General features: G+C 29.5%; 1 protein-coding gene across 1 annotated transcript in view; it reads right to left on the bottom strand.

The window, feature by feature from the left end:
• Nucleotides 1-21: 21 nt before the first annotated feature.
• Nucleotides 22-15,564, bottom strand: part of LOC126749604 (uncharacterized) — a 149,288-nt gene continuing 133,745 nt past the window's right edge. Inside the window, exons 2-3 of the mRNA XM_050459311.1 lie at nucleotides 1,203-2,260; nucleotides 22-984 (exon numbers count right to left, since the gene is read on the bottom strand). Coding sequence (XP_050315268.1) covers nucleotides 152-984; nucleotides 1,203-2,244 — 1,875 coding nt within the window. The 5' untranslated portion in view covers nucleotides 2,245-2,260 and the 3' untranslated portion in view covers nucleotides 22-151. The remainder of the gene's footprint in view (nucleotides 985-1,202; nucleotides 2,261-15,564) is intronic.

The raw sequence follows: 15,564 nt of genomic DNA on the forward strand, positions 1-15,564 counted from the left end.
CACATCTCGTGAGAGTAGGCTTCCGTTAAATAAACACACTCTAAAGATTCTTATGGGTTAGAACTAACGATTTAAACTAAAACATGGCTTTAAACTTTAAAAAATACTTAACCATTTAATTAAAAAAAAAAAACAATTTAAAGTAATTAATTTAGACTACCTGAACAGTCGTATACGCACTAAAAGTAACCTTTTTCTCATTTTTTTTCTTTCCCACCGCCTCTCCGCCGCTCTTGATGCTACTCTTAAGATTATTCTTCTCTTTACTTAAAAACGTTAAGTCACTAGTGCTACCCCATTTATTCCCACCCTCTCCCTTACTACTAAAATCTTTCAATTTAGGCGTTAAACCGAACACCCTATTGCCCATACTATTTTCCTGATTTTTCGTAAATCCGGCAACGTTGTACCCAAAACTGATGCGCGGCTGATGTTTTACCGCGTCAACGTTATGCGCGGAATGCGGTTTGGGTCGTAAACCGGTCGCCGTAAGGAACATCGCGTTATTCTGCGTTGCCGGATTGTTGTAGGGATAATCCGTGGCGGTGGTGTCAATATACCGATAAGCCATCGGTTGGAAATTCCTGGTTTCGCTTTTACTGCGCAGATTTTTCTTGAGCATGCGCGGCACGGAGTTGGTCCACGAGTTGTTTTTCTCGTAAATTGGGGTCCTTTGGGGTCTGTTTAGGGTGGCATTTGTAAACGGTTGGGTCCTGCTTGGTTCCGGTTTATTTGATTTCAGTAACGAGGTCAAGTTGAAGTTTTGCCCCAGTTTTTTCGGATGCGGTTCGTTTGCCGTACTTTTTACTAGCAAACGGGTCTTTTCAGTTGCGGTGGGGTCTTTTTGGGGGTCCACGCTGACGTTTACTCGCACGAATTGACCACTGAAGATGTCTTCCGGTGGTAGGGGTTGGGTTTGGGGAGGTGGTAAGGGCGCCGGTTTCTTTTTTCTTCTGCGTTCCGGACGACGAGGAGCGTCAGAATCTAGAAGAAAGAAGTTTATGGTAGAATCATATATATTTAATTTTTTTTATATTATTATATATTGAGTGTTTTCAATAACAATAATAATAATAATAATAATAATAATAATAACACCGGCACACGGACTATTCGCGGCACACCAAAGACACAGCATAAAGAAACGTTTCTTTATGCTGTGCCAAAGATTCTAAGACTTTACTAAGATTTTTTCTACTTACTCAAAAGATCCTCAGCTGAGTTCCATACTTTCCTCAACGTACCCACCACATCCTCCTTGACTAGATTACTCTCCTTACTATCTAAATTTAATATATTTTCTATAGAACTACTTTTAACGATCATCTTCTTCTGCCCCACCTTATTGTTGATCGTGTTAAATTTAACATCGTTTAACAATTTCATGTCGTTAATAATTTTACTTTCGCTCCGTTGCCTCAAGTTAACATCCTTGTTCTTATTAGATTTCGCATCATCGACTTCCGCTTGTTTCTTCGTTAAGGTACCATCGGGAGTGTCTATGGAAATGATACTGGATGGACCGCTAGGGTTATAAGATTGTTTGAAGTTCTGCTTTTTGATTTCAATGTGGGTGACCCCGTTCTGGTCGGTCCTCTGAAATAAATTGTATTTGGTGGCCACATTTTTACCTAAATTGTACGCTTTTTGATTGGTAACGGCTTTAAGGGTGGTGAAGTTACTGTAGAACGCCCTCAGTTTTTCCAGGTCATCAAATTTAAAGACCAGAGCTTCGTTTTTTATAACAAAAATTAACACGTCTGGATAAGTGACGTCTGAATAACACACGCAATCGACTAGATCGAAAGTTTCCTTGGGCTTCACGAAACTCTCTTTGATAGAATTTACATTTTTCGGGGTCAAGGTGTTGGTTTTATCAGTCTCAGTATCACTCTCAGTACCGGAACCGCCGTTCGCACTGTCCGTTTCAGTTGAGGGTTGTTTAAACGATTCATTTTCACTACTGATTAGGGAAATAGTATCGATATCGCTTTCGAACCCTTCGTCGGCTATCGCGATCACCCCTTTAGGCAACACAGGTGATTTGGATAAGTCCTTAGGCTTAGGAGGAATAATCGGTTTAGTAATGGCAGTTGGAGGATCGGATAGTAAGACTAGATCCAATTGGTTGTTTCTTAGATGCAAGTCGTATTCTAGTGGAGGAGTAGTGGGTTGACGTTGGCATTTCTCCACTATGGTGGCCAAGGAGGCCGTCGAAAGTTGCCGGGAGAGTAAGATAGGCATCTTGGCAGATCATGATCTGAAATTTAAAAAAATATTTGGTTAGTTTTTGTGTGAAGAAACTGCTGCACGATTATATTCTAGTCCGATATTGGAATTAAATGTTTGTATTCTTATAGATTTTTCTTCCGTGGAATCCAGTGGTGTAGATATATATTTATGATCAATTTTTGATCAATAGTTTCTGAGTTATAACCCCCCAAACTTATGTTTTTTTTTATGGAACACCCTATATATTTATAGTTCATAATATTGGCCTTTTTTATACCTTTTTAAAAGTATATAACAGTATGGACTTATTTTCAAAAATACGCAAAAAAATTACAATTTTCCAAATTTAAATGATCAAATTCATAATTTAATGGGAGGCCATGGCTATTTATAACAAGAAACAAAAAAATGACAAATAAATTGTTTTTTATTAAATTAACATGTTTCTTTAAATTAATTGGTAACATTGATTTATGTCTTACTATTTTCAAGCAAGTTGAATTAATATTATTATCTTTTGTATTATTTTATTTTTGCAAAATTGGTGGATACCGTTAATAAATAAATAAAATAATTAAAAAAAATTTATGGGGGTATATACAAGATCAAGTGTATAAAAGACAATGCAATAATCTCATAGAACTTCAAGACGCAATTCATTTAGCATTTCAAAATCTGAGAAGGAGACAAATTATTTCGTCTATTTTTGAAGATGGTGGTCATTTTGAACATCTCTTGTAAAAATGTTGTTTTGTTATATAGTTGTTTTCTTATAGTATTTATTAAATTTATATATTTGTTTTTTATGTTCCTTTATTACAACAAAAAAATAAGATATTGCAATTCCCCATTCGTCGTTATTAATTTGTAACTTTTTTGTTGTCTTATCGTTTATTATAGTTATTCATGGCTTACTATTAAATTATACATTTAATTTAGAAAATTCTTAGTTATTTACGTATTTTTGAAAATAAGTCCATACTATTACATACAGAGGTCGGCGTAAGTCAGTTAACCAATTTGCATACCAAACAAAAAGAAAAAAAAAACGATACAGAAAAATCGCACAAATTCGGTAAGGCAAGCACCGTTGCCATAAAAAAAAATTTAAAAAAACATAAGTTTGGGTTATAACTCAAAAACTAATAATCAAAAAAATATATATTTATACCACTAGATTCTATAGAAAAAAATAAAATCTATGAGAATGAGTTTTTACTTTTATAAAAACTGTAAAAATAACGGAGATACGACGGGAGTCCCAAAATGCAAAAAATTTCAAAAATGCCCTGTATCTTAAAAAATAAAAGGGCTATAAAAATTTTGTTAACAGAATCTTTAGTTTTGCGAAAACCGCAACTCTCTATTTTTAAAAATAACGGAGATATCCCGCAAAAGTACCCAAAATAGGACACCCTGTACAATTTAAGCGCTAAATTCTTATCGCTAAACAACTGCCAAGTGTCTCCTATCAAATTTTCTCTTAAGTACGTAGACCGGGGTCCTGGAACACACTGTAGTTTTATTTCATTATTCTCAAAATCTATATTTTCGTAGATTTTTGTGAATATAACACTGAAATTTAAAACATTTATTTTCGTAATGGAATGTTGTTAGAATCTTAAGCTATAATTTTTAAGTTAATGTTAAAGTTAAATATATATTTATTCAACGATTTTTTAGTAATTTTTGGTGCTATAGTATATTTATCAAACGTATATGGTTAAGGAATATTTATCAAACTGTAAAATATACGTATATCATATACGATTCTGTTTAAAAAAAGGAAAAAAAATCGGCATTTAAAAAAAGTAACACGGGATTTACATATCTGGTTTTTAAACTCGATTTCTACACCTAAAATATTTACACAATATTTCATAAAGTTCTTCAGAAAAATCACTGTTTTTCGTCTATATTATCGAATCTAATAACGCTGTTTTTATACTAAATATTTATATATAAAATTATATGAAAATTAAATAAACAGTGTTATGAAATTAGATATTGAATATATATTTTCTGCAAAAACATTATTTTTTATCACAATAACCCTTACCCCGCCCACCCACCCCAAACATTTATTTATTAGGAAACTCTTTTGAAAAATTACCGTTTTTCATCGATAATATCCAATCTAATATCACTGTTTTCATATTAAATATTTATTAATATAGATATGTAGAATTATATTAAATTTAAATAAACAAACTGTGTTATTAGACTAGATATTAACGACGAGATTCCGATTCATGCGCATTATTTTGGAAAATAAAAAAATTTCAAACAATTTCTCACTGGTAAATTGTGTAGGGTGGGTAGGCGGGTATAGGTAGGGTTAATGAAAAACTGTTTTTTTGCAGAAAATACCTGACTGAGAAAAAAAGGCTTTTTCAGAAAATTATAGGTGATAAAAAAGTGTATAGTTTTTATATCTATACTTTTCACACATAACCTCAAGATTTTCGAGTAAAACCTGAAAGGCTCCAATTTTATTTCTCGAAAACAAGACGTATCACTATAAAAAATTGTAGTAGTGCCATTTTTTATCCTAAATAAGTGCCCCAAAAAATCCATTCTTTTTAATAATCCATATAAATAAAATTATGTTCTATTCTACTTTAATAATAGGGTGAATAATAGCTATCTAAACAATCTTATGACTAGCAGTATGAATTGGCCCTAAAATAAATTTATTAAGAATCATACCACTTATAAAGAGAAAAATAAAAAATACCCCAAAATCAATAATAAAATATTTTATAATCCAATCTATAGCATTCGCCTCACTACTGAGCTACAGATTCGGAAATTTATGCGCTCATTTAGCTAACGTGATATTTAACTCTAGAATTGTTACGTTATTTAGTTAAGATAAGGTCATTTATGTGGGCAATAGAATCAATATACAAGATACGTGGTGTATGTAATTATTGCAGCATATCAAAACCTATTAAAAAGGGAAATAATTTTTTAAGGAAATCGAAAAATATGTCAAGTTATTTCTGAGGGAGACAACGTTAATCGTCAAAAAAATTAAATGATCTCATCTCCCAAACCTGTTTAAATTGGAATAAGGGTCAATTGAACTTAACCTGATTTAAAAGGGCTTTTATTTATTGCCTCTTAGGTTTTGAAAATTGATTTACTCTTTTAGAAGATACTAACCTCTGAAACACCAGTAACTCCAATTTACCCGAATAATTTTAGGTCTTTAATGTGAAATTAATTTTTTTTTCTCATATTGATATTTAACAGCTGCCACCAAAATATACTACATATTTGATAAAAGTTGTTTATTTTAGCTTTATTAAACTAAAATAAGCTTAAATTTAATTCTAGTTTAATTAAAATTGACGGTATCTTTTTCATCATTTTTTTAAATTGAAGTCTGTTTAGTTTAAAATCAAACTAAACGAAATCATTTTTGATTAAAAATGTGCATAACATTGACTTTTAAGCAAAAAAGGTACTAATTAAAAAAAATTATCTACAGACTTCAAGATTTAATGCCGTCTGACTTCAAGATTAGGGATATTAAACTGGACACTGATAGCATTGTAGTCGATGTAATAATTACGAAAAATATTAACTTCAGCTCTATAAGCAAGGGATCTTAAGAATCTTCTTTTTACAGCCTCAAGGCGTTCAATATGAGAATCATAATAAGGGGACCAAATTACAGACGCATACTCAAGCAAGCAACGTACGAAAGAGTAATAAAGTAATTTGAAACAGTAAGGTGAAAGATGTGCACTATTTCTAGTGATAAAACCAAGACTACGCATACTCCTGTTAATAATATCCAAAATGTGCGGTAAAAAAGTTAGCTTGGTATCGAAAATAACACCTAAATCTTTAACTGTATCAATTGACTTAAGTTCGGTATTGTTGATTGTGTATTGATAATTAATAATTTTATTAGAACGACCAAACTAAATACATACACACTTCTTTTCATTCAGTTCCAGACTATTGCTATTACACCACTCACCAATACTATTTAAATCCAATTGAAGTAGCTCAGCATCAAGATATGACTCAATACAGTTTTAAATCATCAGCAAAAGCAAGATGTTTTGAATGAAAAATTACATCACTTATGAACAAGTTAAAAAAGACCGGTCCAATATGCGAACCTTGAGGCACGCCTGAAGATACTTCAATACCATTAGAAATATAATTACTTATCCTGACCAACTGTGTGCGACCAGTCAAAAAACTCTGACAAAATTCGACCAAGGCCCATAGCCCCGAACCAGATGTTCATGACAAACCCTATCAAAGGCCTTCGAGAAGTCTGTATACACACTATCGACCTGTACAGATCTCTCAAAAGCACCAATCAAATCATATTGGTAAATCAACAGGCAATTAAATATATAATATACTTTATAATAGTTAGATTAGATACTTTAATTAGTTACTTTTATTAGATCCTTTAAGATAGTTAATTTTTTAATGTTGAGGAGGCAGGGGCACTTTTTTCAGTCATAATTTTTAATTCAACTATAAGACTCAAGACTTACAAGACACAATAATTAATTCAGCATATCTACTATTAAATTTGACAAGAAAATAAACCGCTTGAGCTCAATATCGCTTAGCAAAATGTTATTGGTTTTCGTTCTACAGGGTGTTAAAACTAATTTTTTACCAAACATTTATTGAAATATTTTGAAATTCACTGGACAGATTAACCTAAGTTAAAAATCTTCTTCCTCAAGACTTTCCTGCAAGACTCCAATTCAGTCAATTTTTAAGAGAGCGCCAATTGAATGATCCATTATTTTGTAATAAAATTTTATTTACGGATGAAGCCACGTTCACAAGGAGAGGTGTTTTTATTTGGCGTAACAATCATATCTATTCGATTAAAAATCCTCATGCTTTCCAAGAAAACCATTTTCAACATGAGTTTTCAATAAATATTTGGTGTGCTATCTTTGGGGATTGTATTGTGAGACCGCTTGAATCGCCAGCTAAGCCTAATGGAGAACGTTATCTAAATTTCTTGAGGAATGTGCTACCCATTCTTCGAAAAAATGTGCCTTTAAATTTAAGACGTGACAGTTGGTATATGCACGATGGAGCACCGGCACATTATTCACTGCAAGTCAGAAATTACTTGGACGAAATTTATCCTTATAAATGGATTGGTAGAGGTAGTGAATATCCGTGGCCTGCGCGTAGTCCCGATCTTAATCCCTTAGATTTTTATTTCTAGGGCTACTTGAAATCACTTGTGTATAAAAATAAAATAAATAACCGTCAGGAATTGTGGCAAAAGATTGTGGAAGAAAGAGTCAATACCATCAGGGCCCAAGAAGAATCATTGTTTGGAGTCAGGCAAAATTTAAATAAAAGAATTAGACAATGTGTCCTAGTGGATGGTGAACATTTTGAACAATTATTATAATCAACAACCTTTTCTATTTTTATCGTTGTTAATTAAATTTTAGATTAAGTGTTCATACGCAACCTAATAAAAAAATGCGTTTATTTCGAAAACGGTCTACTTTTTGGAGATCAAAGAAGTATACCTTTTTTGACTAGAATTAAATGCTGTTTTATTATTTTTACTCGCAAATGTACGTACAGGGAGGTCAAAAAAGTTATGACCTTTTCAATCACTCAATGTTGTTGTATGTGGCGCCATTTAGTGGCAATGGCAAAATAGATATCATATTCGTATTTCTTATCCTAAATAATAAAAGTACGCCAAATTTTAGGTTAATCTGTCCAGTGGATTCCAAAATATTTCAATAAATGTTTGGTAAAAAATTAGTTTTAACACCCTGTAGAACGAAAACCAATAACATTTTGCTAAGCGATATTGAGCTCAAACGGTTTATTTTCTTGTCAGGTATCCTACATTAACCTATGTCCAATTAATTACGGGACACCCTGTATATATACTTTCGATTAACTTTTTCTTCATTTTATAAAAAAAACTATTCGATCAACTTATATAAAAACTAATCATTTAATTTTTTCCATTAATTTTATAGGATTAAGAGGCGGAATAATCAAAGTTTTATCTTTTAACTTTATTTTAAAAAATGTAAGTTAACAAAACTATTAACCTTCAAAGTCAAAAATAGAATTTATATTATAATTTTTAAACTATAAAATTTTAATTTATTCTTAAATTTGCAATTTAATATCTTTTTTAGACTATATAGTTTTGGCAAAAGAAATTACTTCCGTTAATAAATTTACAATTTATCGCTTATACTCGGCCATTTTGCCGAATAAATGGTTATACTCCACAAATCATAAAGATATTGGAAAACTTTATTTTATTTTTGGGACATGAATATTATTTATTATTTCTCAAATATGTGATAAAATGACTCCGATATCACATATATATCACTGCGTAGGATACGATATACTCTTCATACACGTGTATATCTTATAATGTAATAATAGAATATCAAACACAGAGAAATCAAGAGAAAAATAGGAAATGTATTAACGTGTATGAAACAATAATTATACCAAATAAGATATACAAATAAAAAAAATTGAATAATACAAATTTGCTCAAAACTAAACAAGGATTTAAAACAAAAAGCAAAGTCACGGTCTCATAAGCAAATTTTATTGGCTACACGTGTTTCGCCTTATATAAGCAGGGCATCATCAGGCCTAAACACAATTAAAAGGACAATCACCTTTAATATACAACCATTAACAAAATGAAATAAATCTGCCTTATGACCTACATATACACTATAAAACTTACAATAAAAATAAACAAAATAGTGAGGATAGAAAGACAATATATAAGCAAATAAAAAGCACGTGGTCTTTTTTGATTTTGAACCGTAGGCCTTAACTAATGGAACGGATAGACAAGTACATTTAAAATAACTTAAACAGATAACATGTATATACAATTTAAAATTACAGGAAGAAAAATTATCTCAGAAATGTTATTAGAAATTAAATTTAGTTCAAATGTAAAGTTTATTTTTATTGTAAGTTTTACAGTGTAGGTCCTAAGGTAGTTTCATTTTATTTTGCAAATTGTTGTATATAAAACACCCCTTTTAGATGTTTTTAGGCCTGATGATGCCCTGCTAAAACAGGGCGAAACACGTGTAGGCAATAAAATTTGGATTGAGACTTCTCCTCAATCTTATTTGACAATAAGATTTGGATGAGGATTTTATAAAGGATTTAAAAAACAAAATTTGGATGGAGCTTTTCTTGGGTATGAAGTATCCCAGATAAAATATTTTTATACCTCTAAAAAAAAATATCTACATTGGTAGTAAAGTTATTTAAAAACAGCTCTCATTCCATTAAACGTATGTTATAAACGTCTTTAAATAGTATGCAATATACCATACTTAAACATTTAACTTTTATAAAAATAATAATTGTTTAATAACCATAATAATTTTTAAGACAAAACGGTGAATAGTTTCAGTTAGAGTTGCATCAAATGAACTATAATTGGAAGCTATAAAATCTGTATATTTTTTACTTGTTAGCTTTTGAGGTAATTTTGATAGGTGAATTCAAATGCAAATTTAGAACTTTTTTTTTGTCATAATAATACAGAGTTATAGTTACAACACATTAATAATTAAAAAAATATAACAAATAAGCACCTCGTGATTATATAACGGATCTAAAAGGTTGTTCTAAATAGAAGCTTGTGTGAAGTAGCCTCGTTCTTATATAGAGGTATAGTACAAAATAATATAAAATATTAGAACCAGGTTATTATATAAAATAAAATAAAATATAATTCTAACGTATAAAAGTGTAAGTTAGAAAAAAACGTAGGCATACGAGGCGCAAAAAATAGGAAAGAAATGAACACCGAGAATCAAGATAAAAATAAAGTAATGAAACGTAAATTTTAATTCTTGAAGAAATTAAGATATGCATAAGATAACATATTTACAACAACAGCAACTTATAACATATTTTTGTTGTTTTTAATGTTCATAAGATGAGTATGGTCACGAACATTAAAAAGTGCCATTAGATATGTGTATGTATATAAAGACAAAAATATGATATTTGCATTGACAACATCGAATTGGTAAAATATAAATATGTGTCTTTAATTTTCTGTAGAATATAAAAAAATAATACGTAGAAATGATGTTGTTGCTTTTATAGAGAAGTGACAATATCCCATTACCACAAGTAATTAATTTTTAATTAATTCAGTTAATTTTTTCTTACTCCTAATCGCGATTTAGAAGAAAGAAATTGCCAAAAAATTCAAATTTTCAAGTTCCATTAATAGCATTTAAATAAATTTATAAGACATAATAGTTGATGACATCATACGAATTATTAATTATTATACATCAGTGACACTTTCCTATTAAAATGTTCTATAATCTTCTTAGTTCCAACGGTTTTTAGTTTTATTAACGTTTATATCCAATGATACTAGTTGTATAACTCGTACCACGTGGGAGTGAATAAATCCTCAGATAAAAGATGATTTACTCAATGAAGATTTAAAATCTTGCCAATAAAGTCGCTAAAATAACGTTACTCGTTGAGAGAGTTATTGACTCGAAGAACGAACGTTAACGATTTTTTTCTATATACGATTATGTCACCATCATTAACCCAAATGTTTGGAAATTTTATCGTTTTTTAATCATAGTCACAATGTTACTTCTTGCGACATTCTTCGCGAAGATGGACAACCTAATAGCGGTCGTATAAAAAAAATATGTCGTAACCAGTAAATAAAAAATTGATTATAGGGTTATTATTAATAGTTAGATCCTAATGGTACTAAATTGGAAAGTGTGTTTATGGATGGTTATGTAGTAATAAAATCATATTTACACATGATACTTAAGTGGCATTATAAGTTTAATTAAACGATATTTTTAGCATATTTAAAAAATAAATTTACAAATTTTTAATGCACTCGATTTTGTCTATTTTTGTCATAAATATTTTCTAAAATTATTTATGAACTTTGTTTCATAAATAGGTTAGATAGCCATAGAAGGTTCTGATGATATCTGAAAGATTATTTAAGATTTACTAGTTTTAAATTAAACTGAAGTAAAACAAAAGCAATTTTAATGGCTATAGACTTCTAGGAGCTCAAAATACTAATAGGACTATTTTTTTTAATAAACTTTTTCAGTTAATAAAATTAATTAAAAATTTAATATTAAAATAAAATTGTTTTGAATAAGACTGAAATTTAAGTGAAAAAACTATTATTAAATAAAATAATATAATAAGGAAAATTTTAAATAAATTAGTTTTTACATAAGAATTCCTGCTAAAAATAATAGTATCTTTTAAAGAATGCCAATAAAATAATAGTTATTTTACCTATGACTTTTAATTTGGCTTATATATATTTAAAAAAATAGTTTTAGGTACATGCTTTAAGGTTATTCTTGAATTTATTTATTATTTAATTAATAATTTTTTTTTCGAGTTGACTCGAACTTATTTATGACTATTCCTCCAGTAAGTTAAAAAAATAGAAATCTTTGAAACAATAATAATGTATTTATTTAGCATCAGCTACAAAGATAATACATATTATATAAATCATAGAACATATTTTTTTTAATTACAATTAAGAAATCAAACTGAGATAATTATTTTTTTTTTAAAGAAATGTATGCTCTCGTAGATGCTTTTACAGAATCTAATAGACATATAAATAAACAACGACTATGGCATATATACGCAAGAATATATACAGCGGAAAAAATATAACAAGTACGGACTGTAAATCTAAAAAAAACATTTAAAACTAAACAAAAGTAAAATAATAAACCATAAAATATTAAAACAAAAGATGTACAAATAAAAGTTAATAAAATAACTAAAACTAAGAATAAAATGTTGAAATATGGAACACTGATTTTCTCAATAGCGTCCTTTAATAAAGGGTAGGGTTAATGAAAAACGTTTTTTTTGCAGGAAATAATTGCGTTAAAAAATGGTTTTTAAGAAAATTATATAAAAATCTATAGTTTTTGTATCTATTCTTTTCTCACATAACACGAGTAAAACGTGCAAGAACCCTATTTTATTTAAAAAAAGGCGTATCCCTATGAAAATTAAAAATATAAAAATACTACATCTCAAATATGTGATAAAATGATCCCGATATCACATATATGGCCCTGTGTAGAATACGATATACTTTTTATATATGTACATATCTTATAGTGTTATAATGGAATATAATGCACAAAAATTTTATAAAAAAAAAAGATATGCATTAACGTGTATGAAACAATAATTATAGCAAATAAGATATAGAAATAAAAATAACTTAAGGGTACAGATTTGCTCATAACTTAACAAAGATATAAAAAATAAAATGTGTCCTTTTTATTATTAAATACTATTTACGATACATTCCTTATGAACGTCATTGGTAAAAAATATTTTTTTTTCGATTTTAAAGCTTCTTTTACGTCCGATTTGTCCTTAATTGCAAATCGATTCAGCCACAATCGACCTAAAAACTGATAACTCGATTTTTTCTTTTTCAGAGTGAATGCGGTGGTACAAATATGTACGAATTTACGATCGCGACGTCTATAAGATGATACAATATGCGGTTGGACCATTTGCGAGTTTTCATCCGAATGTGATATCTCCCTATTAGTCCATCCATCAAATCCACTGTATTCTTTGATAATTTTTGGACAATCAATTTCGTAGTATCTTTTCTCTTTTCTATCCAAGCGAGCTGACTTTAGAACTTCATTTACGTACGTAGAGGCAAAATTTTTTGTCCCAGCGTAAGAAGATATAGGTAGAACAGTCTTGGTGTCATGCCACAAAACAGAGGTTATATCAATACCAAATGCATTTCCTACATATTCTTCCGAATAACCTCTTTCCACTTTTTTTTTGCTATTTCAGCATCACTTGATAACTTACAATTGGGTACACGATTTGGGCGCACAGTGCCTAATGAGTAAATACGTCTACTTCGGAGATAAACAACTAGGCCCAGAGACATGTAAAAATTATCAAAATAAACGATGTGGTTTACAAAATTTGGAATATGCTGTGATAAACGGACCACCACATTAGAGGATGCCCCCAGATTTGGAGAGTTTGGAGGAATTATATTATCTCCTCCACCAGTATATATTTCAAAAGCATACGAAAAGCTTGAAGAATCACAAAGGGGAAAAAATTTAAAACCCCACTTATGCGGTTTATTAGGTAGATATTGCCTAAGAGGGCTTCCAGTCATTTTTGTTGCGCACATTTGTTCATCCACGCAAAGTCTTGGAAGCGTTGGTACAGGTAAAAATACATTATTAAAATGTGTTATATGGGGCCGAACCTTATACAAACTGTCATATTCTGGTCTACCTTTGCTAGGCATCGTTAAGTTATCGTTGAAATGAAGATACCGTCGAATCTCCTCAAATCGCAACACCGGCATCGTCTGAGGAATCCCTTCAAAAGAATGTCTTCCCCAATATGATCTGACATTTCGATAACGATAAACCGACATATACATATATAAGTATTCCAATATATTATTGTTTATATTAATGTTTATTTCAATTCTTTGGGGCAGTTAAATAAATAATAGAGGTTTATTATGTTTGGCTGCTTAAAAAAAATACGTGTTTTGTTGCTTTCTTTTTTCTGTAACTTATATATTGGGTATATTTTTGTTAGAATATTTAGGATTTAATTTTTTTTTCTTAAAGATGACAAATTTTTTGGAATTTAGTGATGAGGTTGAGGAGGGTAGCAGGTTGGATGTAGTGTTGGCGGATGACATGGGACGGGCTGGCGAAGTTTTTGGTGATAGTGGTGGGCTTAATATTATACATTTTAATATCAGAAGCTTACAAAAGAATTTTGATGAATTGATAATTTATTTGAATAAATTGGATATCACAAAAATCGATATTGTAGTGTTGTCAGAAACATTTACAATTAGCAATGTTGACACATTCAGGCTTGCTGGTTTTGATATTTTTTATAATAACTCTTTCTTTAATAAAAATGACGGTGTTGTAATGTATATAAAAAATAATTTGCATGCAATATCTCAAATAATAAAACTAACTGTAACTAATCTCTTGCATTGTACTATGAAAATAAACGATATTTCTTTGGGTATTACCGGTGTATACAGACCACCTTCTACAAATTTAAACTTATTTTTAAACGATCTGGAAACACAAGGATTTATAGGAAAGCAAAATATGTGCAATATATTTATTGGGGATATTAACATTAATATTTTGGAGGAAACTGATATGAATGTAACTAAGTATTTAAGTGTTATGTCACAAAATGGATATATGTCGTGCATAAATCAAGCAACAAGAGAAACCCACAATTCCAAAACAGCACTCGATCATATATTTTTAAAAATAGATCAGTTTGATTTAAGAAAAAACTCTATCTTACCATTAATCTTTAAAACTAATCTAACTGACCATTATCCTATTGGGTTATCTATTAAAAATGTAACAAAAAATATTGCCCAGTTTAATAGCATGCAACGGAAAGCAAATATAAATTACACAAATTTAGAAAATGATCTGGCTAAAGAAATATGGGAAGAAGTGTTTACAAACAACAATATAGAAGAGTCATATACCTGTTTTAAAAATAAAATTTTATATTTTCTAAGGAAACACACGTATATTATAACACTAAAGAGCAAAACAAGAAAACGTAAACCTTGGGTAACCCAGGGTATTATTAATTCTATAAAACAGAGAGATAGCATGAAAAAATCTTTAAACATGAACCATAATATTGCCGATGAAATAAAATATAAAAAATTTAGGAATAATTTAACTAAGGTAATGAAATTGGCAAAAAATAATTATTATAAGCTAAAAATAGATGAATCAAAAAATGACTACAAAAAAACATGGAAATTTATTAATGAGATTACCAACCATCAAAAAAAAGCGCCTCAAAATAATTTTAAAATAAAAGTAAATAATGACATAATAACAGATGAAGTAACGATTAGTAATACCTTTAATGAGTTTTTTACAAATGTAGGTTCAAAAATTCAAAAAAATATCAATAAAAATTCATCGAGTTTTAAAGAAAAAATTAAAATTAATCCTAACTCCATGTTTCTTTTTCCAGTTAATACAAATGAACTTATAATGCACATTAAAACATTAAAAAATAACTCAGCACCAGGGGAAGATAAAATTTCAACTAATTTAATTAAAAGAATAATAAAACCTTTAGTTTACTTAATAAATTTGTCATTTTCAACGTTTAACTTATTCTCTGATTGGAAAGTCTCTCTGGTATCTCCTATATTTAAATCAGATAATCGTGATGAAACTACTA

The sequence above is a fragment of the Anthonomus grandis genome, unplaced genomic scaffold (assembly GCF_022605725.1).
Source record: "Anthonomus grandis grandis unplaced genomic scaffold, icAntGran1.3 ctg00000362.1, whole genome shotgun sequence".
Classification (NCBI taxonomy): Eukaryota; Metazoa; Arthropoda; class Insecta; order Coleoptera; family Curculionidae; genus Anthonomus; species Anthonomus grandis.